We start from the raw sequence: 26278 nt of genomic DNA on the forward strand, positions 1-26278 counted from the left end.
TCCCATGAGCTGAAATGCAAATTCAGCGCTTCATTAGTAAACTTATTTCGAAGTTTGGGGCACGTGTAGACACGGCCCTCCTGGCCACCCAGGTCACTGGTCAAGCCAAGGTTAGTTAGAACAGTCCCGACTCTGCTCTAAGTTACATTCAGCCTTAGGCAGGGGGCAGTGGAACACTCACCTCTGTTGAGAATACACGCCAATATATCCAATCCCCAAAAAGCAATATACCTGTCAACAAAATGACAAGTCATACATGTGTTTCACTGTGAGATTGTTTGCCCTTAGAAGTGAAGTGGAGACTCAGGATGCAGATCCATTCCTACTGCAGAGTCTTTGTTCCCTTTTGTTCCGGCTGCTGTGTTTCATTATTTCTCAGCCAAGCTGCTTTTCTCTGTTGGATTTGAAAAGTTTGCTATACAGTGTTGATGGTTTTTGCATGGAAATCCTGGGATAAACCTGAAGGGCTAGTAATGGGGATTTCCGAAGACAACTATTCCGCTTTAGATAGCACGTATTCAGGGTATATGATAAACAAGATATTACTCCCTGTGGCTGTGCATGACACACGGTATTCTTAGAGACTAATCCAAACCCCACTGAGGCCATTGGAAAGACTCCCATTGGCTTCACTGGGCTTTGGAATATGTCATTAAAAGAGCTGGTTTTATTCTCCTCAGAGGCAGTGCTCCATTAAGGCGGACAAAATGGTTGATCATCTCCTGGGAACCTGGAAATCAACCTCATGTGAAAACTTTGGTGCATACATGAAAGAATTAGGTGAGAAATATTACACAGTTTAAATCCTTTTCCTATTTATGTGAAATTTACTTTCTCTCTTTAATGGACGCTGTTTTTAAGTAGAAATAATCTGGGGATCTCTTGTTTTCTTGTAACTTGCAAACACAAAGAGGTGTCCACTATGAGATTGTAGAATAGGCTGTGGGAAGTGGCGGAACTTTCTGATTAAGATGTTCACCGCTATACTGGGCTCAAAATGACATTGCAGGTATTGATCCTCCATTGTCTGGGAATTGCCCAGATAATTTGCTACACCTGAAAAAAAGCCCAGGTAATTTATAGAGTAACTTAATTAGTAAATTATTTGAGTATGTTCTAGCTAGCGGTTCTTGTATTAAAGACAATTCCCACTTCCTGATTCATTTCCCAAAACAATGGAAAATGAAGTGGGTTTTTGTGGCATTTTAATGACTAAAATTTTGGTTTTATATTGGAAAATTGAGTTCAGGATACCATGCAATGAAACTAAATGCAATACATGTAAAATGTGAACATGACAGTAACATCAAAACCCTCTTCAAATATCAAGATTTCCTTCAACTAAGCCCAAATTTGGAAGAAGCCACTGCAATTAAGAGAAAAATTGTTGGTACGTGTTCCTTACTTGCTAACTAGAGCCAATCTATTATAATTAGCACAATATTTGTAATGATCTACTATTGGGTTCTTCTTAATAGTACTACAAAAACACTTCTCATACCTCATATATGACAGTACCATGACAGTGACATCACTGATTCCCTAATACTAATTGACAATTGCTGACTTATTTTTACAGGTTGCTGACATCTTTTCAAGACATGGCTCTTAGCTCTGAATAAAGCTTCATTAAAGGACTTGCAATTATTAGCCATGCCCTCCCACGAAATGTGGTGGTTTAGGCACAGCGTAACCCACATTTAAACAAACCTTTACATTCCACCTATGATTACCCATTGTTTTTTTCTATAGGTGTCTCAAAAGCTTACCAGAACTCCCCTCCCCCCCCCAAAAAAAAATTATTTCAGCTTGTTTTGGTGCTGCAGTCTCTTTCTCAGATGTAGGCTTTTTGAGGTATAAACTCTGAAGGGATCAGTTTGTCTCTGTGCTTTGGAAGAACAAAGGGCTTAACGAATATATATTCCCCCAAAATACAATGCCTCCTTTGTGTTCAGCTTTCCAGTCATTGGTCAGTCATTGCTGGTGCTTTGTCCAACATAGGTAAGACTGCAAGCAAGAATAAATGAGCCCTTACCATGAGCCGGTCACACAAATGAGCTTTTGTAAGCCATATTTTTAATCTTGCCTCATGACATGCATGCTGAAGTGCAAGGTATCCATGTTTATTTCAGACTTTTTCTGGGCCCTTTATGGCAAATTTTATGAGGTAGGTATTAAAAGTATGGTGTGAAGAATGAGGAAGATGTCTATATTATTTTGTATTAATAAAGGTCCCCCCAGTTTACCTGCTGGATATTATTTCTGGCTGATTTCACTGAGTTAAATCACAGATGCATAGAATCATAGATGCTAAGGAGAGAAGAGACCACCGCAATCCTCTAGTCTGACCTCCTTTATGCATTAAAGTTCTCATTGTGATCATGTCAGTTTTTCTTGCTTAATGTCTATTGTCCCATTTTAAAGCCCATTGACTTCACTGAGCAATAAATTGAGCCCATTCTTCACTAGGAAATTGCTAGTGACTGCAAATATAAAGACCTGTGTAAGTGTCTGATAATGTTTGCCATGTCCCACCCATGCCACTGTTCTCCTACGTGAGACACTGACATCGACCATGCTTTTTTTTTTTTCCTGATAGTGATTAAGAGATCTGAATTCTCTTGCTTACAGGAGTGGGTTTAGCCACCAGGAAATTGGGCATGCTGGCCAAACCCAGCATGACTATCAGTGCTGACGGTGATGTGGTAACTATCAAAACCAAGAGTGCCTTTAATAATAATGAGATCTCCTTCAGGCTTGGTGAGGAGTTTGATGAAATCACACCAGATGACCGGAAAACCAAGGTGGGCATTAAAGCTTTCCCTCACAGTGCTCCCAATCTGCTGCAGTAGGTACAGACAGTTCTTTTCCATGTGGTGATAACACATCTGATAATATCAGAGTAGGTAACTAGATAAACATGCTTGATAACTCAATACAACTTAGGTAGAGCTTTCATATCCCAGAAGAGGCTATTGCATGACATACACCCAGAAATTTTTTTCCTCAGATTTATAGCATTTTAGAACAGAAGGCATCGTTAGTAGACATTGTCTAACCCACCATAACTTTGTACCTCACTCAATAACTCGTTGGTTAAAGAATATCTAGAAGAAGTAATTCAACATTTATGAATGCAAGTAATACACATTAGCAAACGTACTCCCAACTATACATATGAAATGAAGGGGTGTAAATTAGCTGTTACCCCTCAAGAGAGAGATCTTGGAATCATTGTGGATAGTTCTCTGAATACATCTACTCAATGTTCAGCAGCAGTCAAGAAAGCAAACAGAATGTTGGAAATCATTAAGAAGGAGATAGATAATAAGACAGAAAATATCATATTACCTTTATATGACCAGGGAAGGTATGCATAGCCTGTGTTTACCAGAAGCTGGGAATGAGCAACAGGGAATGGATCATTTGATGATTATTAGTTCTCTTCATTCCCTGTGAGGTCCATGTCATTGGCAACTGTCTTGAAGAAAGAATTCAGTACTGATAAATAAAGACAGAATTCTGGACTAGATGGATTTTTGGTTGGACCCAATATGGTCATTTGTATGTTCTTATATAAATCCATGGTATACCTACATCTTGAATTGGAAAAGGTTTAGAAAATGGCAACAAAAATGATTAAGGGGAATGGTATGGTTTCTGTATGAGGAGAGATTAATAAGACTGGGACTTTTCAGCTTGGAAAAGAGATGACTAAGTGGGGAGGGATATGTGATAGAGGTCTATAAAATCATGATTAGAGTGGAGAAACTAAATAAAGAAGTGTAATTTACTCTTTTTCATAACATTCATTTACTATGCAGCACTGAATGTGCTTATACTTAGTAATCAAATCACCACTGCAGGTTGAACCTCTTTAGCCCAGCACTCTGGGCCAGCAAGCTCCATGATACAACATTTTAGTTAGCCCAGTGTCCACTTATCATGGGTGTGGCCAAGTTTCCTGGGGTACCACAAAGTTTGTTTACAGCCACCAGTCCTGGCTCTCAGTGTTCTGTGCTATTATTTAGCTCCAATTTACTCCTAAATGTTTTCTAAGAGACCAGTAAACAGTGCACGTGTTGGAAATGTTGCTGGACAATATTGACCTGCCTTGGTTTGGCAAATTCTCTGGTTTGGCACTGGTCAGGTCCCAGTGGTGCCAAACTAGAGAGGTGCAATCTGTAGTCTTTTTAGTTTAGTTTAGTTTGGTAAACTAAAGACACTGATCTCTTAAATGTCTCACTGAAAGGCATTTTCTCCATCCTTTGAATAATTTCTGTGGCTCATATCTGTACCCTCCTCAATTTTCCAACACATTTTTAGAATCTGAACGCCAGAACTATATATGCTATTCAGTATTGGTCTGTCCAATGCTGTATCCAGAGGTAAAATTACCTTGCTGCTCAAACTCACCAATTCTCTGTTTGTCAACCCAAGGTTTACTGTTGCAGTAGTAGTTGGTGTCCACTTCTGGACAGTCACCAGGCTGGTAAATTTGGGTCTCAGCATGATGGTGCTTGGCCTTCTCTGGCTCTGGGGTTTTAGGCATATTCTCAGGGAGCAGATCCCCATTCAGCACCTTCATGAAATCCCACAATCCAGCTGCCTAGGTCCTAAAATTAGTACCGGCTCCCTCCCACTTCCTATTACTTTAAGCACACTTTTTCCAAGGTCTCCTACTACATTGTGGACACTCTGGTTTAGTCTCCAGGGACACACCACAGGTGAAGCACGCAACACAAAGGTTTTGCTAAAGGTCCCCAAGTCAACATTTTTCACTTTGGATAGCACAAAAATTACACAGCTCTGGAGAATACTATAAAATATCTCTATGTCATTCTTGACTCAATTTCATCACTACCCTGAAGCTCTCTTCAGGACTTGGGATGGTGTCCTTTCAAGATTCCAAATCCCATCTCCTGGACCTCTCTCCTCCATCGAGCTTCCTTTGATCTTGACTGGTCCTGCAGTCAGAAGCCTGCTCTGACACTTCTGCTCATTTGTTCTCCTGTGTGGGGATTTTCCTCTTTCCACTTCTCCCTGCCCTGATGATAATCTTCCTTCTAGCTCTGGCCTCCTCTCTAGCAAACCCATTACCCTGTCAAAGCACAGTCACCAAAGTTAACAATTTCTGTTGTGTGTTCAGTAGCTTATCCCAGAAGGGGAGGTGTGGGGTTTGATGTGGTAGGGATATTGCCTGACCCTAGCTGACTCACTATGCATTGAGGCATTTAATGACATGTAGTTTCATAAAATTAATCAGAATTCATAAACTGTACTTAGAATCCCACAGTCACATTAGCTCTTTTGCCATATCATTGCACTGGGAGCTAAGACTGAGTTGCTGGTGTTTTTTAAGGTAGTATATTATATCATAGAAGTGGAAGGGACCTTGAGAGGTCACTGAATCTAGTCCCCTGCACTCACAGCAGGACTGATCACTGTTTCTGACAAAATATATTGTATATTTAATCTAATCTAACCTGCCCCCGCCTCTCTGCTTAAGAGGCCCTCATAAGGTTTGAGCTCATAACTTGGGTTTATAAGGCCAATACTCTAACTACTGAGCTGTCCCTCTCCCACTGTTGGTGGCTGTCTTTCCTAAAACCCTTTTAAAAGTCACTACTTTCCAGGATACAGTCTTCTAGTCTATAGCAAAGAGCCATATTTCTTCTTCTAGGTACATCAGTTTGTATATGTCTGTAATCAAATACATTTTGTGTGAATGGGACCAGTTTTCCAACCAATTTACATCGCTCTGCCCTCATTAATTACCACTCCAGCGTTATGTTTCATCTAGAGATGTTACCAGAAGTGATTTTATATTTCCAAAATATGTATAAAGATACTACATAGCACTGGGGCTAATACCGATCATTGCCCATCTATTTTACATGAAAGATCCCAGATACCAACATGATGAGCTGTGTAAAACCTTGAGACAGAAAGTGGAACTTTCTGAGCATTGAGTGAATCACTACTTTAACCAGCAGGACCATCAACTCTTCTGGGCAGGAGCTGTCTTTTAATATATATTTGTACAGTAACAAACATACCCAAGACCTCCTGCTGACTGTGAGCTATGTGTGCCTCTATGCTCTATAAAAATGTATAAATATAAAAAAATGTTTTGCTTCTTGTTGTTTCTTCAGACCATTGTGACCTTAGAAAATGGGGCATTAAGTCAGATCCAGAACTGGGATGGCAAAGAGACCACAATAAAGAGACAAGTAGTGGATGGGAAAATGGTGGTGGTGAGTGAATTCTTTCTAGTTATGTGATTACTGAGAATGCAAAGATGTAAAGACCATCTAAACAGCTGTACAGTGTAATTATATATCTCATTTCTCTTTTAATAAATGTGGTGTATGGTAGAAATGTGACTGGTGGTCTAGGACAGGATGAGAACATTAGAATAAAGCTAGAATTAAGTTAATATTGTGGAATATGGGACAAAAGGAAAGATGGTCTGGTGGTTAGCCTAGCACACACGTGTTCAAGACTGTACTCCACCTCTGTGACTTTGGGAAGGTTACTTTTAGACCCAGATCCTCAAAGATATGTAAGGCCCTCACAGCCCTGGTCCCTGAAGAGTTAGTCCGGCCCTGCTTAGAAAGGTGGGATGCAAGGATAAATTTATTTACAATTTTGAGGTGTTTGGATACAATGGTCACAGCACCATATATGTGCATAGAAATAGAGACACTGAAAAGATAGTGGAATTCATATTTATATTAGTCTTTAACATTTGATATTTTTGAAGTCAGAAGGAAATGCAAGTAGGGAAAGCACTCAGAATCTTCTAGTATAGCTCAGTTCACATTTTTCTTTCCACAAACAATAGGTGAGATGATGTCTTCTCCCTCTTTGTATTTAAACTGGGATTGTCTTTACAAGTTTGCCATGCAAAAGTACAACTGCTTCAGTGATCTCTGCTTTTGTCTTCTAGGAATGCACCATGAATGACATTACCTGCACTAGGATCTATGAGAAAGCCTGAAGAAACTGCTGGATTGGAAATTGCAGTCCTAGAAACTTAACTGTTGTAGGTACTTAATAAAAACCATACAAATGCAGTAAGTAGTTTTACCTCTTTACTGGAGTCTAGATGGTTGATAGTTCCTGAGGCTGAATTTGCCTCACTGGAAGAATCTAGACCCAAGACCACTGATCTTAACAACCATTACGTACTTGCCACCAGCCTCTTTTTAAATAATTCTGTTGTTTTGAAAAAATTGTATTTGAGCCCTGAAAACTTTTCTAGATACCAGCAATGAATGAAGACTATCAGTGTTTAAGGAAGAGTCACTGTACCTCAAACACTACCATTACAACAGGAGCAGTTGAGGGAACATAAGAATGGCCATACTGGGTCAGACCACTGGTCCAACTAGCCCAGTAGCTTGGCAGAAGCCAGGTCCCGATGTTGTAGGTGGAACAAACAGAACAGGGCACTGTCTCAAGCAATCCATCCCCTTTCTTCCAGTCCAAATTCTGGGCAGTTGGCAGGTTAGGGGCATCCAAAGTACACAGCTACATCCTTGATGATCTTGACTTATAGATGAACTTAGATAATTCTTTTTTGAACCCATTTATTCTTCTGGCCTTCATACTCCCTGATATTGAGTTCTACACGTTGCCTGTGCATTGTGGAAGTATTTGCTGTGTTCATTTTAAACCTTTGCCTATTAATTTCCATCAGCTGCCCACTAGTTCTTGTGTTGTGAAGGTGTAAACAACACTTGTTTATTCACTTTCTCCACAGCATTTCTGATTTTATAGTCTTCTGTCATAGGCTTCCCACATCCTTATTTATCTTTTTTTCTCTATGATAAACAGTCCCCCCTTGTTAATTTCTTCTCTGATGGGAGCTGTTCCATAGCCCTGTTTTTTTAAGCTTTCTGTAATCTGTTTCCAATTCTAACATTTTTGAGATGGGGCAACCAGAACTACACCCAGTATTGTAGAGATGGGCATAGCATGGATTGATGTAGTGATATTATGGATCTTATCTCCACCTTTTCTATTGTTTCTTAAGCCTGTTCGCTTTTGACTGCTGCTACGCACTGTGCAGATTTTAATTAAAAAAAAAAAAACCTAGTCCAACTGCCTGCCAGATTGCTTTCTTGAGAGGTAGTAGAGATCATCAGCGATGGTAAGACTCCTTGGCCTCATTGTGGTTAGGATTTTGTGTACTTTGTCAGGTGGTTGCTTTACATTTCTGGCAGGGGTGGTGTTCCCTGAACAGGAGGGGCAGAGAACGAATCCTGCCCAAAGTAGAAGTTCAACACCCTTTCTGTATCTAGTCACCAGACATTAATGATGACACAAATTAAAGCTTAATAAATTCTTTACTGTTTGTTTAACAAAGGCATGAACAAACATTAAGATTCCAGTTGTCAGTTAGCATAAAAGTGAACTAAGGTAAGTATTATCCTTTCTCCACAACCTACTGCAGTCCTGAAGTGAGGCAGGCCTGGTGGCAATGAGAGAGAATAGGGAAGACAGCCAGGAACAGCATAGCACTTGGAACTGGATGGATGTTACGTCCTGCTTCTCTTTTCGACACATTGTACTGCAAGGAGAGTGCCTAAAGGCAATGGTGTGTGTGTGTGTGTGTGTGTGTGTGTGTGTGATTGGTTCCCCCAGCTGTCTTTTAACTTTAAAAAGACACGGGCCTACAGGGCCTTATAACACTGTACACCTGCTACCCTAGCCCCCAGTGGTCTCATCTAGGTCTTCTGTCTCAGTGGCCTACAAGGTCTGACAACTTGCAGCTATTGCCCTAGCTACCACCAGTGCTGACAGGAGACAGTGGAGAGAGCCCTGAGGTGATTGCTCCACCCCTTTTTATAAACTCTTGTCTCCAGGCCAATTTGAGTCAGATGACCCAACTCTTCCCCACTCAGTCTGAGGGAAAGTGATGAAAGATGGTGGACAAATTCTGAGTCAATATGGAAGCCATATTGAAAGCAGAAAACAAAAATGAAAGCCATGAAACTCAATTTTAACCTCAACAGTAGAAGGAACGAGTGGGTGTTCTCACTCTAAAAAGATTGTTGTAGATGTCTTAGTGCAGAATTTCTAGCAGTACTCAAAACATACGCACGAGGAACAAAGGGTAAAAAGCAGTAGAAAGCAAAAGGGAGAAAAGGGGGATTTGGGGGCACCCCCCCACCACACACACTTGTTCGATATTTTCTTTCCCCCTCCCTCCACTTTTAAGTTTATTCTGTCCCAAATTGCGATTGCTTTTCCCAGAATTGCATTTTCTTTGCAGCTGTAGATGGATAATTTTTCAAATCCCAGGCAGGCATCGTATCCAGCATAGCTACTCCTCTCCAGATTCACAGTGGGGGAGATTTTTATGTCATCTCCCAGTAAAATCCAGCATCAGAGGGCACTGAGCTAATAGGACTCCTGGGAGAAGAGTTCTGTAGTGAGGCTTACAAGAGTCCCACTATCAGCCTTCCCAGAAAGTTCTGCTGCCCTGGATACTCCAGCCCATAGAACTCCCCACCCACTCCCAGACTTGACATTCAGTAGCAGCTTCCTCTCCCCCCTGCATACCTGGCACCTGGGAGGAAATCTGTCTGCATAAGCCTCCCTGAAGATGTACAGCTTCTGGGAGATGCTGTTGGAGATTCCTGTAAAGATCCTGTTGTGGGGCTAAAATAATCCTGCAGCCTAGAATGTAGTGACTTCTATACAAGCTGCTCTGGAGCACACAAGCCAGACCCCTCTGGGATTTTTCTTGTTTTATAAAAGGCTCAGAGAGAAGCTTGAAAAATTGAAACGTCTACCACAAGCAAAAGAATGCTGGGGTGCCTGGAGAGCAACAGCAGGATGATTTTTTTTGGTAGATAACCTCAATACTCCTGTAGTGGTAAGGCAGGCTTCAGGAACCAACTGATCATGTAAGTGTTGGTATATGAAAAATTATACAACTTTGTTAGTGGAAGCATTTTTCCTACCTCATACAGGATCTCTTACAAAGATCACCAAAGATGAAGGGGAACGCTCTCTGTAGCTCTTGAAAGAGCTCTGTGACACAGCTACCTTCTGGGGGCTGTCACAGAGTACAGTAGATCAGCCCTACAGGATAAGGATACTACTTCTCTGATCCCTGTATTTTACTAGTAATTGAAGTTTAACCACTAAGAACCTTTAAGTCTGAGGTTTACAGGCCATAGATCATGAGTAACTTAGAAGAACCAGAGAAATACTTGAGCTGGCTCACATGTAAATGGCACTATTCAGACCATGTGCAGTGGCACAGCTGCTGTCCAGTTCCATTCCTCCATGCATTTTTGGAAGCTGGATGTTTTAGCTTTAAGAGGATTGTGCTTGTCTCGACACGGGGGCGGGGGGGTAGCCCTACACTGAGTTGTGAACGTTTGGAGGTTTTACATGTACTTGCTTATTGCAGTAAAGTTATATTTAGTTTGTAGTTAGTACCTTTGACACTTGAAAGAACAATTTGCATATTTACACAAATTTCCATGGCTGTGCTCACAGCAGAACATAATTTGGAGGTAGCCTCCCTACATAGAGGTTGGGTAATTGATTAGAGAATTGCCAACCACCAACTCTTTGGTAAAGATGCACTCACTGAGGAAGCAAGGGTTCTTGCTTGAGTGATAAATCACAACATTAGCTACTATTACCAGCCTTAAACTTTTGATTCTAAAAGGATCCACAGACCCAGCTCCTGCACACCCCAACCCAAAGACTAAGCCAGACCAAACTAGTCGCAGCCCTGTTGGAACTAGACTTGTATACCACCACCAAAGGAACACATCAGTGCTCAAGACAACCCCAATGCCAGGGAAGTCATCCTGACAAGGGACCAGCAGTCATAGGTGGCAGATGAAGACAACCTTCTCATCCCCTGCCCAGGTCAACACTAGTCTCTCACATACAGTGACCAGTCAGATCAATCACTGGGAGCAAGGACCAGCTAAGCAGAGATAAACACTCAAGCTGCGTCTACACGTGCACGCTACTTCGAAGTAGCGGCACCAACTTCGAAATAGCGCCCGTCGCGTCTACACGCGTCGGGCGCTATTTCGAAGTTAACTTCGACGTTAGGCGGCGAGACGTCGAAGTCGCTAACCTCATGAGGAGATAGGAATAGCGCCCTACTTCGACGTTCAACGTCGAAGTAGGGACCGTGTAGACGATCCGCGTCCCGCAACGTCGAAATTGCCGGGTCCTCCATGGCGGCCATCAGCTGGGGGGGGTTGAGAGATGCTCTCTCTCTCCAGCCCCTGCGGGGCTCTATGGTCACCGTGGGCAGCAGCCCTTAGCCCAGGGCTTCTGGCTGCTTCTGCGGCAGCTGGGGATCTATGCTGCAGGCACAGGGTCTGCAACCAGTTGTCGGCTCTGTGTATCTTGTGTTGTTTAGTGCAACTGTGTCTGGGAGGGGCCCTTTAAGGGAGCGGCTTGCTGTTGAGTCCGCCCTGTGACCCTGTCTGCAGCTGTGCCTGGCATCCCTATTTCGATGTGTGTGCTACTTTGACGTGTAGACGTTCCCTCACTGCGCCTATTTCGATGTTGGGCTGAGCAACATCGAAGTTGAACATCGACGTTGCCGGCCCTGGAGGACGTGTAGATGTTATTCATCGAAATAGACTATTTCGATGTTGGCTGCACGTGTAGACGTAGCCTCAGACTGGGATAACAGATGGGAAGGGCCAGGGCTCTGAGGCAGTGCCAAGTGGCCCCCCAACAATCCCCAATGCTTCAAAGGAAGCAGTTTAAAAATCCTCTCCAGAGTACACTCTGGAGTTGTGTAGAATTTTTCTTCCTTTTTGAACTCCAGTTTAAAAAAAGTACACTCCCAAACCAACTTCTGTCATTGCTAGATAAGAGTCGTTTGAATTTCAGTGCTATTTTAGCCTGTCAATCAGCTAAGAGTAAGCAAACCACCACCATGCATTCAGAAGTGATTTAATTAATAGCCCTGGTCACTGACAGTTGATTCTAGTTACAGAACTAGTTTGAATGCATTTGTTTCTCAATATGAAACAAGAGGTTTGTACAAGCAGACAGCAGTACACTGCTGCTACAGTCCTTGAACCAACTCTTTGCTGCAAGGTCGCATCTTGCATGGAGGTGGGAATTCCTCAGGATCTTTCATAGATTCTAGTGCAGGTGACATTGTTCATGGTGCATTTCTAGAGCAAGGGAGAGAATTGATTGAAACAATAGCACGAGGATGTTTTGTCATTTATGAGTCAAAGGTGTTTGTGTCCATCCATCACAACATTCATGTTAGCGGAAGAAACCAGACATTTTGTGCTGCCAGTAACTCTTTAGTACTCACTGATCACAAAACATCTCTACTTTACTATCTAGTGCACTTGAATTGCAGGTTCCTTGTCTCCCCCAGCTCTGTTCATCACTTAGCAGCTAGTAGTGACACAACGCATAGGTGCTGGGAGTAGAGGTACTGTTACATCCTGGCTAGAAGTGGTTTCCATTATATACACAAGGTTACAGACTGGTCTGTGTGCAAGCCGAGATCCCTTGTTGTTCAGCACCACAGATACAGACCTTGATTTTTAGTCAAAGATTCTCTGCCAATGTTATTTGTCAGTATATTTTATATTGCTCACTTGTTCTCCATCCTAAGTCACATGCACAGCAGCATTTAGCATGTGCTGTTTGTGCTTTATGTCAGAAGAAAACGCTCAGATGAGGGGGGTTAAAAACAAAGCAATTGGACTTACCACAACCATCTTCCCATCCACCAGCTCTCTCTTTATTGTGGTTTGTTTGTCCTCCCACTTCTGCACCTGAATCAGAGAGCCATTTTCCAATGTTACAGTGCTCTGCCAAGAGAAGAGAAGCAAATGGACCCTGAGATAGAGTAATGGGATTCTCAGTCTCTCCTGTTGCAGCTATTGTACTTCAATACACCCCCGATTGTCATCTCCCATTGGCTAGCATAGGCAGTTCACTACCCAGCATGCCAGCTTCTGGGAATCCCATTCTGAGGTGCCTGTCTCTCCCCAGGCATTGCATCAGGAACCTAGGCACCTAACTCAGGCTTTGTGAATACCAGTTATTTTCTGGTTGCCTAGATCAATTTGGGTCTACAGATAAAAATTTGTAAGCATAGACAAGGTCTATCATCAAGAGCTGCCTTTTGCCAATAAACTGGGGAAGGTATACACACTAAAAAGCTGCAGAACTTCATAGTGCAGACAAGTCCTTACACCATAGAAAGAGGGTGGGATTTAGTTTGTGGAGGTACAGAGCAGGAACACGTTTGGCCTAGAGTCAGTCAGAAAAGCCAGTCTTGGTCGCCTCCAATTCTTACAGAGAAGGGAAAGAAAGCCACATTAAAGACAAAGCAGGAAAAGGCAAAAAACCTCAGGTATCCTTTGCAGGACATCTTGACGGATTAACCCTCACCTTGGTTTTGCGGTCATCTGCTGTGGTTTCCTCAAATTCTTCTCCCAGCTTGAAGGAGATCTGCGTGTTTTTAAAGGTGCTCTCCGTTTTGATGGTTAGTATGTCACCATTGATGCTGATGATCACGCTGGGCTTGGCCAGGCTGCCAAGCTTCCTTGTAGTAAAGCCCACTCCTATAAGGAGGAAAACAAAAGGCTACAACGTGGATTTTAGGTGTGTATCCAGAAAGATGTTGCTGGAACTTTTGGTGAACAGGTGTGCAGAGGTACTAGAAGTCATTTAAACACATGACTGTGCTCTACCTGGGGTATCAAAGAGGTTGTTGACAGTAGTAGAAATACCAAAAGGGAGCAAGTCTATATGGTAGAAGACTGCCATTTTTATGACCACTTTGGAAATTGGTTGTATGCTAATAAACACTAGAGACTGAATTCAAATCCTGATCCAATTTTAAGTCATTGGGGATGTTTATTCAGAGCATCACCCTTGGGGGAAGTCAGCTATTCACATAGTTACTCAGGGCTATGAGGACCCTAATGTATTAGTGACCCCAGGTTCCATAAAACAACTTAGAGTAACAATAGTCAAGAAAGCGTTATCAGTAATTAACAACTCCAGGCAAAGTCAAATGGTCTCCCCCTTATTAAGAAAGGGAAAGAAACATTAGCACCTGATGCATTAGCTAAAAAAAAAGCAGTATGTACAGTGCTATTTTGTATTAAAAATCTGTACTCAGCCAGCTTCCTTCCCCCTCCCCATCCCACATATAAGGCTGCCAAGGTGCCAGTACTCAGTGCTGGCAGGTACTAGCACAAAAACCTGATTATTTGTAAAGTATTTCTTAAAAGAAAGCCAAGAATTGCATTCTATCATCCCAAATCCAAATAGGTATCAGCAACCTAAAGTAGCAATAAGTTAAATTAAACACTCACAATATTATTTACTGAGAACAAAGTTTCCTGCTTGAATTACAGTGTATTCCTTACCTAGCTCTTTCATATAACCATCAAAATTTTCACTAGAAATGAGCTTCCAGGTTCCTAAAAATAGCTCACACATGCTGTAGGATACAGCTAATAATATTACTAAGCAAAGAAGAACTTATTCTCACTAGCAGACCACAAGCTATCATGAACAACATATACACAATAGCTTCCTTTTAAAGCTACCACAAACATGTGACATTCAGCAACACCCAAGGAGGAGTGGCAATGCAAAAACACCAATCATCTCCCTTTTATTCTTGTAATATAAATCTAAAGTCCTTGCAGCTGGCAGAGTGCACAGGGAAAGGTGCTCAATAAAGGATGCTAATTCCAAAGGTAGCTACTCCTAAAACTGAGTTTTTTCAATAGTAGGACACAGCAAAAAGAAAAGAATCACCTTCTCCCAGTTAGAGAGAGATCAGCTGTAGAGAGACTTGTCAGTTTATTACGTTCAACAAGTCCCTTCCCGATTTGCCTGTGAGGCCCATACTAGGCTTGATTACTATCTGTGGCAGATGCTTCCTAGCTCCTAGTGAGTTCTTCCCTGTAAACTGAGCAAGTTTTGATTACTCTGGAACCTGGAGCTGCTACTGTCTTATCTCCTTCCCCATAAGTGCAGTGCTCAAGTCGGTGGAAAATGGGGATTTACTTCAACTTTTGCCAGCTTTTACCCTACCTAGCTGCAATGAAGCATCTGCTATTCCATTGCCACATATGTCCCTCAATACCCTCATCAATTAAGTCTTCCAATCTCTCCAGTTCATTCAAGAATTCTCTCCAATTTGATGAATCTGATGAAGTGAGCATCTGATGAAGTGAGTCTGTGCTCACGAAAGTTCCTGCTCAAAACTTTTAGGTTAGTCTATAAGGTGCCACAGGACCCTTCGCTGCTCTCTCCAGTCTATTCCACCTGCAAGTCCTTGGCCCCCACTCATGTTCTCCACTGCCCCTAACTGTCCTGATTCCCTGATTTGTCTTTAGCTCAGGAAGTGGGGGGTTGCTTATTACTCAGATATTGTTTGGGTTCCTTAAAACTCAGGCAATAAAGGCTGAGGTAGGGGGTATGCTAGGCAAGACAGAGCTCAGAGCTGAGTTGGGTGAAATATTTGGGACAAATCATTTATTTGCAAGAAATGCACTTTTGGGTGATTGCACTGAATAGTTTTAGCCCACATAAAATGTTATAGGTGATAGCATTTTCAGTCACAAAACAGGGGTGGGCATAGAGGAAGACAGCAAAAATAGGAAGGACTCACCTGAGAGCTTTTTGGCCAGTGGTTAGAGCATTCATCTAAGATACAGGAGACCTGGGTTTTGTTGGCAGCTCTGCCTGATTGTATTATGGCTTCTGGACACCTCTGTCCCAATTCACAGAAAAATACATCCTGTCATTCTTCTTGTAAAGTCCAGCATTAGAATGATCTAATCTGAGATTAGGCTGCTTTGTGAGGGCCTGCAGCTGCTGGGTGTCTGCAAACCAGGATTTAGCCCTAAGGTTCCTGAATCTACAACCATACTACCCCAAAGCAGCCAGTCCATGGGGCTCTTTCCCCGCTGCAGTACCACTGCCTTGTTCTCTGCTGGCAGCCCCCCACCGGGTATCCCAGGGCTGAGTGGGGATCTGTTAGAATAGCATCCCCTAAATAACCTGCAGTATAGAGATAAGAAATATAGATATTCCCATGAGGAGCCTGCATTGTGGTGCAGCTTCACTGTTTTGAGACCTGAGCTAAGTAGCACGATTGCAACTTACGCAGACATACCCTGGGATTTCAGTGCTGACAGACCTTGAATTTCACCCTACTGAAAGTTTGCTTCTCGACCGATGACTAGCATGGGAATGACACTGTTGCTCCTTCAAATCTCTTCTGTCCAGATGTGAATGTGCACCACCAATAGAAATAAAAAAACCTAGGGGTGGGCATTCTGCTAATCAGCTGGATGGCATCTGAATCTCTCCTGAGCAGCTGCACAAGTGCACAGATTACAGGGAACACTGTTTATCACTTGTTATTTGTCATTAAGTTAAAATAAAAGGTACCATATACCTCGACCTACCTATGCCATGGCTGTGAAAAATGTGCCCCAGACCATGAAATAAGTCTTCCCCTCCGAAATCTGCTCTCCCCTGTACTGCTGGGAGCACCTGAGCCAGGAGCTCCTAGCTGCAAGTCCTGGCCTGGCTTCCTTCATGATCAGGGCAAAGGTAGCTGGATGTGGGTCTGATTCTCCCCATCCCTCTTTGAGAGTAGCCATGCCAGGGATAGAGCAAGTCCTGTCCCACCACAGCCTGGCCAGGACTAGCAGTTGGGAGCCACTGCGGTGGTTCTGTTCTGAGGGCAGAGCTACCTCTAGGAGGCTTCTGCAGCTGTTCTGAGGGGACTCAGCACAGAAGTAAGCATGGCAATCTGTGACCCCAGAAGAGGTTGTGACCACCCCCAGTCCCCTTTAAGGTCAGGAACCCCTCACTTATAAATCCATGAAATGTCAGATTTAAATATGGAAAAATGTAGAGTTATCACTTTTCAAATCATATGGCTTTGAAAATGACCCAAATAGACCAGAATAGGGCAGTAATAATAAGGCTGAGCAGGAGCCTGGAAAGTGACCAGGTGCTTCTGCACCTGGCTCCAGGCTTCCAGGGGCGCGGAGGAGGAGTGAGGGGTTCCCCTCCCCTGACTTACTGGAAATTTGAGTTCTGTGGGCATTGCGAAGAACACAACCCCTGCATAGCTTGGAGTTTTACTCCTACCGCAGTTGCAAGACAGCAATTCCAAGCTGCTTATTTAGCATGTCCAATTCAACAAAAGCTATGGGAATTTCTGGCAAAGAGATGGCCCAGCAATCCTGCAAAGCTTGATCCAGTTTTGTTGCCTTATTTTAGAGTCTGTGATGAATTGTCTTTGCTTGATGGCCGTGTCCTACGAGGCACACACCAGCTGCTTGTGAAAGAAGAACTAGTCAAAACTCATACAGCTGGCACACGATACTCATCTAGGAATTGTCAGAACCAAGCTATGACTGTGGGATCTGTATTGGTGACCAGGGATAGACTCCCAGACTGAAGCAATCATAAAATCCTGTGTCATTTGCCAGATGCATGATAAGATACCAGTGACATGTACTCCACCACTACAGCCTGTTCCTCTTCCAGCTTCTGCATGGGAAAAGGTTATAATTGACATCGTAGGACCATTTGATACTGCTCCAAATGGTCGTTATGCCATCACTTTAACAGGCTATTTCAGTAAATGGTCTCAAGTAGTATTTACATCACAAAAGTCTCCTGATTAAAGTCCTCTCTACAGTTTTTAGCAGGGAAGATAATCTCAAAGAACTGGTTTCGGATAATGGTAGTTCATTTACTTCTCTGGAATTTGAAACTTTTCTAGCAGAGAGGAACATTTTATGTAGAAGATCATCCATGTATTACCCTCAAGCCAATGGGGAAATTCAAAGGTTTAACAGAATCTTGAAAGAGAGTTTGCAAATAGCTAAACTAGAAGGGCGATTGTGGATAACTTTTACAATTGATTTCTCACAAGCATACAGGGTTACACAACATGCCACAACACAGAGATCACTGCAGAGTTACTGCATGGGAAGCAGATGAATATTAAACCGAACATTGTTAGATTGCTGGATTGTTAAAGTCAAGACGTGGTGCACCAAAAGAGGTTGAAGTGAAAAAAAAAAACAGTTGACCAGAAAGTGGAAAATCATAAAGCTTACACTGACAAATGCCAGGCTACTAAGGAACCTGAAAGTTTGAGTGTGGTTCCTTTGTTAGAGTAAGAGGACCTGGAATTCTACGCAAACAACACCATAAATTCACACCTCCAATTAAAATCATTGAGAAAAGGGGACCTTGCACCTATTGACTTCCTGATGGGCATGTATGGAATGCTTCTTATCTTGCACCTCCCTGTGCACCCAGAGATGATGCCAACACCAAGTCTGTGTTTGATGACTTCACCATAGTACCAAGACAATAAGACATTGCACTGGAAACTGAGTTTGAAAGATGGTCTGCCATACCCAGATAACCACCTGTCTAGATTAGTAGTATTTACAGTGTTTTCAGTGTAATATTTCTTCCAACGGTATCATGGCTTGTTCCTTATTTGTTGTGGTAGTTAGAACAACATTTGTTCCATGATTAAGAGCGCTTCTTAAGAGAGGAGGGGATGGTGTTTTAGATGTACTTCTTGTAATTAGTAGAACTGGGAGCACTGGCTGCTGGGAGTCTGCAAGCACAGCAAACAGAAAGGAGAAGGGAGAGGATTAGCTAGGGGCTTAGTGAGAGGTACAGAATGATGCAGCAGCTTTGTAAAGAAGTTTTACTTTTGTAATTAAAGTTCTGTTGAAGTTTGTTAGCACTTTGCTTGCACAAGACAACATAAATAAAAACACTTCTAAATACTCTCACTATTTTCTATTTTAAGAATAAAATTCCTGCTTCAGTTATTTTTGTTTCTTACCCAATTTTTTTCACATTGTTGTCAAAGCTTTCACTAGAAATGAGTTTCTATCTTCCTAAGAAATGACTTATGCATGATATAAAATGTAATTGAGAGAATTACTGAGCACAGAAGAAATTAGTCTCTTTGTAAGAGCAGAAACTACTAGGAAATATAAATGCTTATACCCTACATCTGATACCCAGGGACAACCACTCAAGACAGGCAATGCAAGGACCTTAATAACTTTCCCATTTACTTCACTTAGCAGAAAAAGGTAATTGACAAAAGTTGCTAATCCCAAATTAACCTGTTACTCAAAACTAAGTGTTTTCAAAGGAGAGAGATGCTGTTAAAATGAAGACTCAGGTTTCCCTGATTAGAGGGGGATCAGCTGGAAAGAGAGTTTGTGGCGATTCTAAGGGTGTCTTCCTGATTTGCCTGTGAGGTTCACAAAAGGCCTGAATACTACTGGAGGGGATGCTTCCCAGCTCTTAGGAAACCCTGACCTTTCCCCTACATTGAGTGAGTTCTGTTTGCTGTCAGACCTGGCTCCCTTAACACCAGTTCTCCTCTCCCCATGAGTACAGTGGTCAAGTTGGGGGTTGGAGAGGGTGGGTTACTTCAACTTTTTGTCAACTCCTCCCCCCCCACCAGCTGCAGGAAATAGGCCTGCTCTGCCATTACCACACACATCTCTCAATATCAGCATCAGTTAAGAATTCTCCCACTTCTTCATTCCAGCCGCAAGTCTGAACCCCCACTCATATGCCTCAGAGCTGCTGACCGTCCTGATTTCGTGGTTTGACTTCAAGGTATTTTGGCACAGCTGTTGCTGAGAGGGAAGGAAGGTAGGCAACTCAGCATCCAAGGCTTGTTGGTTTCTTTAAAATACCATATTACATGCAAGGGCTCATGGGAACTTTAGGAATATAATCCCCTATTTTTAAAAATCCTACTTACTTTATGGGAGCTTAAATAGTTGGCTTTGTTCTTTAATGACTGATGCCCCTCTTGTGTTGGAAAGCTCATTTCTTTTCAAAATATCCCCTATAGTGTCAGGTGAAAGCCAGGGTCATTATCCTTCAAATATGCGCTTAACTTTAAAAACATTGAAGCCAAAGGGAATACTTTAGCAGGGCTAGAGTTTGTGCAAACTTTGTTCCCTTATGGGTTTTATTGTAAGCACCTTGAGTTCAACGGGTAACTAGAAGACCAGAAATAATTTTCTCCTATTGGCCATCCCCAAGTATCACATGTCCAGGAAATCTTTACAAATAAGTTGTTGGGTGCTTTATGTTGCACTGCTTGTTGGTTTCTTACTGAAAGTTTGGAGGGGTTCCAAGGATCATTGTCTAGCAAATCCCTACAGAATGTGTGATCAGTTCTTAGGAACCTGGAAACTTGTATCTAGTGAAAAAATTGATGATTACATGAAGGAATTAGGTGAGAAATGCTATTTGCTTAATGAAGAATCTTGTGCTTTTTTTCTCTTCATGTAAACTGTAGAATGTCTGGAGTTTAGCCTTGTGACTTTAAACCCCCCCCCCCCAAATTCATGACTTTTAATGAGGTGGGGGTTTATTGTACTTAGTGGTGTTATTATTTCTTGATAGTGTGTTTCCTGGAGCATGTAGGCATGATATGATATATACAGATGCTAGCTGGTACAGTGCTGAGGTATGATAGTATACTGCCTATAGTCCTAATTATCCCAGTGGTGATTGGGAGGAGGTAAAAAGATATTGTAAATCTCCCTTGTTGTATTCCAATAACTCCATATCTAGTGCTGTTAGCTTATAAGTTCAAAGAAATTCCCTTTATGTTAAACAGAGACCATGTTCTGAGAGAGAAGTGGATTTTTTAATTCTTATTTTTTATATCCTCAGCAGTGATATGGGTCAGATTAAGCTTTCTGCATCTGCTGTGAAAATCTTCTGCAGTGAGTGTGCTTGTAAAAGACTGGCACATGCTAGCCTATCTTGTGTAAAGAAAACAAACAAGCAGTTGTGTAACACTAAAAATTAACAAAATAATTTGCTAGGTGATGAGGGTCAGTGGGGGAGACCCACTTCTTCAGAGCGAGAAATAGGCTATCAACAGAAGTGGATCAGACATGAGAGAGGGAGCTAGACTTTACACATGGTCTCTTTTAACCTATCAACTGAGTAAAAAGGGGCTACTGTCATGTAGCCAGTCTTCAAATTAGGAAGGCTTCTTGAAGGATTTGCATTACTAGGTAAACAACATACTTTAAGGTAAACTCAATGATTAACAGAATTTCCAGATCTGATGAAGTGAGTCTGTCCCATGGAAGCTCATTGCCTAATAAATCATTTTGTCAGTCTTTAAAATTCTACAGGACTGCTGGTTTGTTTTGTGTCGGCGCCTACCAGGTGAACCTGTATTCAGATCTATTGCACCAATGTCACTGTGCCAACCTATATAGTGATTAATAGGGGGAATCCTAAGTGAAGCGTAACACGGCTAAATATGTAAAGTAGAAAAGGACAAGAATCCAAACTGGTTTGCATAATAATCCCACTATTCAGCCAGATTTGTGGACCTACAATACAAGAAAACTAATGGTGTTGTCCTGATGTAGAAATACATTAATGATGAATACTGAGCTCTTGTATAGTAACCTTTAGCCCTTAAATAGATCTTAAAGTGCTTCACAATGGACAGCAGTATCATTTGCCCTGTTTTAAAGATGGGGACACTGAAGCCCAGAGAGGCTTAAGTGACATGCCCGAAGTCAACCAGCAGGCTAATGAAAGAGCTGGGAAAAGAATCCAGGTTTCCTGAGTCTTGATCTAGTTCTATACTTACTAGGGAACACTACCTCCCATAATGGTGCCTCCCTGCTCCTCATCTCTGCCTGTTCCTTCAGTGTCTAGTTTGACAAGGTTGATGGGGAACCTCTGAAGCCCTAAAATGGGTGGACTCCTCCCATCTTTATAAAAGAAGCCCAAAAATAATTTTCTCAAAATTTCTCTTTGAGGAAAGAGGAACAGCTTAAGATTCTGTAGGCCTGCTGAGTATCTGAGGAAACGCAGTTATATCTGTGATGAGGTAGAGGTGGAGGCAAGGTTTATTGCTGTTCATGTTTGTTCAAACTGGAGCATTTTATCTTTCTAAGCTACCTTTTACATGCTTTCCTTCATTGCTAGATGGAACTTCTGTCATCCCTTTTGTTTTTCCAATCAGAGTAAAAGCTTAGATGGTATCTTGTGTATTGTCTTCAGGAGTGGGCTTTGCTATGAGGAAGCTGGGTAACCTAGCAACACCTTCCATGACTATCAGTGCTGATGAGGATATAATAACAATCAAAACAGAGAGCCCCATTAAAAATACAGAGATCTCCTTCAAGCTGGGCCAAGAGTTTGAGGAAGTCACAACAGATAACAAGAAAACTAAGGTGAGCAAAGGTGTGCTGCAGGGAGACAGTGTTTGGTGTTCATGATCGCATTCTGGTGTGGCCATATTTTTTTTTTGTCTGTGGGTTGAGGGAGGGGATGGGATAATCTACTTGAAAGTCCTCACATCGGAAAACCCTCAGATACGGCCATATCATATCTCTGGAATTTTGATGAGGACACAGCTGAGAACATGGTATAATGCCTAGGAGTTAAACTGCCCCTTGAATCTGCAAAATGCTGGGCAAAATTTTTCAGCTCATGGCTTTCTCTCTTTCCAGAGTGTTGTAACCTTGGACAACGGCTCAATGATTCATGTGCAGAAATGGGATGACAAAGAGACCACAGTAAAGAGAGAGGTGGTGGATGGGAAGATGGTTGTGGTAAGTGAGACCATTCCTGTTACCTGACCAGTGACCAACTGCTCTTTACAGGCAGCCAGTTCCCCATGCTTTAATCTCTTATTTTGGATCTTGTGGACCAGTGTGTGTATTAATAACCAGTGGAAAATGCTCACTTTGCATGTTTGGCCAATATTGGAAACACTACTTAAAGGGCATGGCTGTACAGCACCCATGTCAAACTCACAGCCAGGGGGCCGGATAGGGCCCCACTGTGGTTTTTTGTTTTGGTTTGGGTTTTTTTTGTGGCCTGAGACTAGACATCTAAGTGTGGCCTACCCAGTCGCACACCCTTCTCTGGCACCCATGAATCCCAGCTCCTCAGGCTATCCATGTCACGCACATGTGTACTAAAAACCCAGGGAGCCAAGGGTGTTTCAGTACACATGCACCAGACATGGACAGCCTGAGGAGCTGGGATTGGTGTTTGTCCCTGCTCCTGCCGTTCATAGGTTCCAGAGAAGGGTGTGTGACTGCTCTAAGGAGAAGAACAGTGAAGCCAACATTGGCCGAGGCAGAGAGGGGTGCCTGCCTGGGGCAGCTGCAGGTAGGGAGCCACGGGGTGGAGCAAGGATCAGAGGAGCATGAAGCAGAGTTATACGGAGAAAGGGTACAGGGGAGTGCAGTGAAACCCACATGGGCTAAGGTGCAGAGGGGCACCCACCTGGTGAAGTGGCGGGTAAGGAGCCCTGGGGGTGGAGCAAGGGGCAGCTGAGGAACACAAGACCCAGTAATATGGGGTGGGGAGATACAGTGCGAACCTCATGAGGTCTGGGGGTCGTGCAAGCCTCCAAAGGCCTGAGGTAGTGGTTCAATAGGGGCCGCACTGCAGTGGGGGGAACACTCCACTCCCCAAAGAGTCTGAAGGGGAGGGAGAACACAGTGTAAGGGGGGGATTGCAGTGGAAGCCCCAGAATGTCTGTCTGAGAAGGAAGTGCAGTGAAATTGGGGGTGGGGGGGAGCAGGAGAGTGCAGTGTACACTGGAGGGGAGAGGGTCTAAGAGTTAGAGGGGGCACGCAATGGTTCTCCTTCAGTGGAGCTGAAATCTCCTCCTTTCCGGACTTTGGACAATAGCCACAGAAGCTGACCTGGTCTCTCTCCCCATCACACCTTCCCCTACTGGGGGCCACCCAGTGCCCCTTTGCTCACTCCCTGCTTCCTCTGTGCAGTATTTTAGAAAAAAAAATTGGATTGTGATATCTTCTGTGGCCCCCTGAAAGGGAGTGGCGGGAAGGGAATCTCTAACCTCCATATGGGGAGAAGCTGCTCCTGTGCTACGGGAGGGGTTTCACCTGTATCCACTCTGTAAAAAGGTGAGAGGGAAATACATTAAATCAGCCAAAGCCTCATTTGAACCTGGGCACAATGATTGACTGACCAAGCAAGCCCTGTACAATGGAAACATTCTGACTTACGTACACCCTCAGCAACATAACATGGGGGTGTTCCTCCAGTGAGCTGGTGGTGATCAGTTTCTCTCAGCCCTAATCTTCATCTTCTGAGTCTGTACAGCTCCATTCCCCTCAAATAATTCTTGCTGTTGTTCCTTCCCAGCCACAAATCTCAAAGCTCCTTCATTCAGGTTGGTAACCCATGGCTTTCCTGTGTGGTAGGTTATCCTCCTTTTAGAGATGATGAAACTGACCGCACAGAGCGTGCAGTGTTACCCATAGAACACAGGCACCCTGACACCTGGCTTTGCATGTCACTGCAAAACTGTTAGCCCCTTCTTTCTTTGAGGTGTTTTGGCTTTTCTCCCTGGTCTGCTTTTATCATCAGTGCTTTCTGTCTTTCTTCCCTCCCTGCTAGGTGTGTCTTTTCTCAGATTTTATGAACTATTAATAAAATAAAACTCATTGAGTATTCTCAATTAAAATTATTGTAGTCAAACAGGACCTAAAAATATATCTAAAACATAATCTATTATAAATAATCATGACTTTCTAATAGAAGTACATTTTCTTGGATAGCTTTCAGGGCTACCAGTTTTTGTTTGTGTGGCCCTCAGTAGGCTTTGAGTTTGACATGCCTGAGTACAGCAACTTCTTGTGAACAGAAATGTATGCAAGACAAGTGGATTAATAATTCAATACCAAGTGTGGTGTCTTAGTCTATTTAATGTTCTCTACCGTCATGTTACACTTGCAGAGCAGCTTCTTTAAGCACTCTGTCTTACAATAGCTGCTTTGCTATGATAACTTCAGTGACCTTCTCTTTATTCTTCTAGGAGTGTACCATGAAATATATCATTTGCACAACAGTCTATGAAAGAACATGAAGAATCTCCACAGTTGACTGCAACTTGCTGTGGTGAATTGGCTCCATTTCACAAGATAAGCCTGCTGCTGCCTTCTGTTGTGAAGGATCTAAATAGTTATGTTACCTATAATGTGCGGTGCTTCACCTTTCTTGCTCCTTGTTTGAACTGTGGCTTGTGAATAAAATATTTCCAGACTAATGATTTAGAGTACTTGTGTGATGGTGATGCTGGGTGCCCAGGGAAGATGCTGCAGTCAGGCTGTAGCCTGAGACCTGGGTCCATAAAACTGTGTCTTTTAGCCCAAGCCCAAACATCTATGCTGCACTTAGTCCTCTGCTTGCAGCCTGAGTCAGCTGGCGCAGCCTGGGAAGTCTGGGTAGGCTGAACCTGAAGTGGCCTACTTGGCCTTGATTAGAGAAGGATTTCTCCCAAAGGTCAAGCTATAGGTACATGACTGGCTTCACCACATTCTAGGGGCCTAGCCAGAAAGAAATGGAAGTCAACTAATGGAGAAACAGACCCAAAAATGCATGGATGATGGGGCCAAAAGGCATATAGTGGAGAAGCCATTAAAGGAAAATGCCTCTGCTCCAAAGAGAATGCTGGGAAGTTCAAGGCCTAAAATGGCCCACTGGAACTCTGGACAAGTGAGAAGAATATCTCATACTTCGAACTTCCCATGGAGGTCTACACCACTAAATAACATATCTCTTCTCTTCCTAGACCTTTCTATTACTGACATATCTTTCCTGATATTAGCACAACACTAAAGTTGAAGGTACTAATAATTTTATGTCATGGCATAAGACAACTTCATCCTCAGTCCCATCTCAATACAATGCTTTCTATCTGCTGCTGTATTCAACGATTCTAGTCTCATTTTGTGTCGCTATTGTCCAAGAATGCTGCAGTGTGTGTGGGTAACTCAAATTGATGCTTACCGGAGGAGTCGCCTTCCCTCGTCAACAATGAATTTCATGTGCATTTGTGCTTCTCGTTAGCCTGCTCTGCAATTCCTTAAAGGCAAGTCAATCTTTCTTTGTTTCCACCATCCAGTTTTAAATTGCTGGCAAATCTTGTCACATTTCCAACCTCCAGCAAAGGGTCATTAACAAATATATTAAACGCAAGGCTGATTGCAAGTACCTAAGGATATGTACTATTTTACTATGTTGGAAAATTGCACATCTATCCTAATTTACCACTTGCCAATTACCTTTCCCTGGAGACTGATTATCTTCTATAATAATCTCTTTGATAGTTGATTTATCTACTGAAAAAGGAAAAAAAAAAAAAAGCTCAAATCCCTGTCTATCTTCATCTACT

General features: G+C 42.7%; 3 protein-coding genes across 3 annotated transcripts; 2 read left to right on the plus strand and 1 right to left on the minus strand.

The window, feature by feature from the left end:
- The first annotated feature begins 582 nt into the window (after positions 1-582).
- LOC142008511 (myelin P2 protein-like) lies at positions 583-7003 on the plus strand. Its single transcript, XM_074985715.1, has 4 exons — positions 583-780; positions 2632-2804; positions 6156-6257; positions 6953-7003. The coding sequence occupies exons 1-4, from the start codon at positions 708-710 to the stop codon at positions 7001-7003; spliced, it is 399 nt and encodes a 132-aa protein (XP_074841816.1). The 5' UTR covers positions 583-707.
- Positions 7004-12131: 5128 nt separating this feature from the next.
- On the minus strand, positions 12132-14484 carry LOC142008513 (myelin P2 protein-like). The gene is made up of 4 exons (XM_074985717.1): positions 14412-14484; positions 13426-13598; positions 12738-12839; positions 12132-12182 (listed from the first exon to the last, which is right to left on the minus strand). The coding sequence occupies exons 1-4, from the start codon at positions 14482-14484 to the stop codon at positions 12132-12134; spliced, it is 399 nt and encodes a 132-aa protein (XP_074841818.1).
- Positions 14485-20244: 5760 nt separating this feature from the next.
- On the plus strand, positions 20245-24970 carry LOC142008253 (myelin P2 protein-like). Its single transcript, XM_074985442.1, has 4 exons — positions 20245-20317; positions 22120-22292; positions 22572-22673; positions 24920-24970. The coding sequence occupies exons 1-4, from the start codon at positions 20245-20247 to the stop codon at positions 24968-24970; spliced, it is 399 nt and encodes a 132-aa protein (XP_074841543.1).
- Positions 24971-26278: the final 1308 nt, after the last annotated feature.

This window comes from Carettochelys insculpta, chromosome 2, assembly GCF_033958435.1.
Source record: "Carettochelys insculpta isolate YL-2023 chromosome 2, ASM3395843v1, whole genome shotgun sequence".
NCBI lineage: Eukaryota > Metazoa > Chordata > Testudines > Carettochelyidae > Carettochelys > Carettochelys insculpta.

Coding starts and splice junctions, on each gene's coding strand:
- LOC142008511 (XM_074985715.1), top strand. CDS start 708: ATGGTTGATCATCTCCTGGGAACCTGGAAATCAACCTCATGTGAAAAC. Junction 781..2,631: donor TGCATACATGAAAGAATTAG/GTGAGAAATATT, acceptor TCTTGCTTACAG/GAGTGGGTTTAGCCACCAGG. Junction 6,258..6,952: donor TGGATGGGAAAATGGTGGTG/GTGAGTGAATTC, acceptor TTTGTCTTCTAG/GAATGCACCATGAATGACAT.
- LOC142008513 (XM_074985717.1), bottom strand. CDS start 14,484: ATGTGTGAGCTATTTTTAGGAACCTGGAAGCTCATTTCTAGTGAAAAT. Junction 12,840..13,425: donor CAGATGACCGCAAAACCAAG/GTGAGGGTTAAT, acceptor TTCTCTTGGCAG/AGCACTGTAACATTGGAAAA. Junction 12,183..12,737: donor TGGATGGGAAGATGGTTGTG/GTAAGTCCAATT, acceptor CCCTTGCTCTAG/AAATGCACCATGAACAATGT.
- LOC142008253 (XM_074985442.1), top strand. CDS start 20,245: ATGTGTGATCAGTTCTTAGGAACCTGGAAACTTGTATCTAGTGAAAAA. Junction 20,318..22,119: donor TGATTACATGAAGGAATTAG/GTGAGAAATGCT, acceptor TATTGTCTTCAG/GAGTGGGCTTTGCTATGAGG. Junction 22,293..22,571: donor CAGATAACAAGAAAACTAAG/GTGAGCAAAGGT, acceptor CTCTCTTTCCAG/AGTGTTGTAACCTTGGACAA.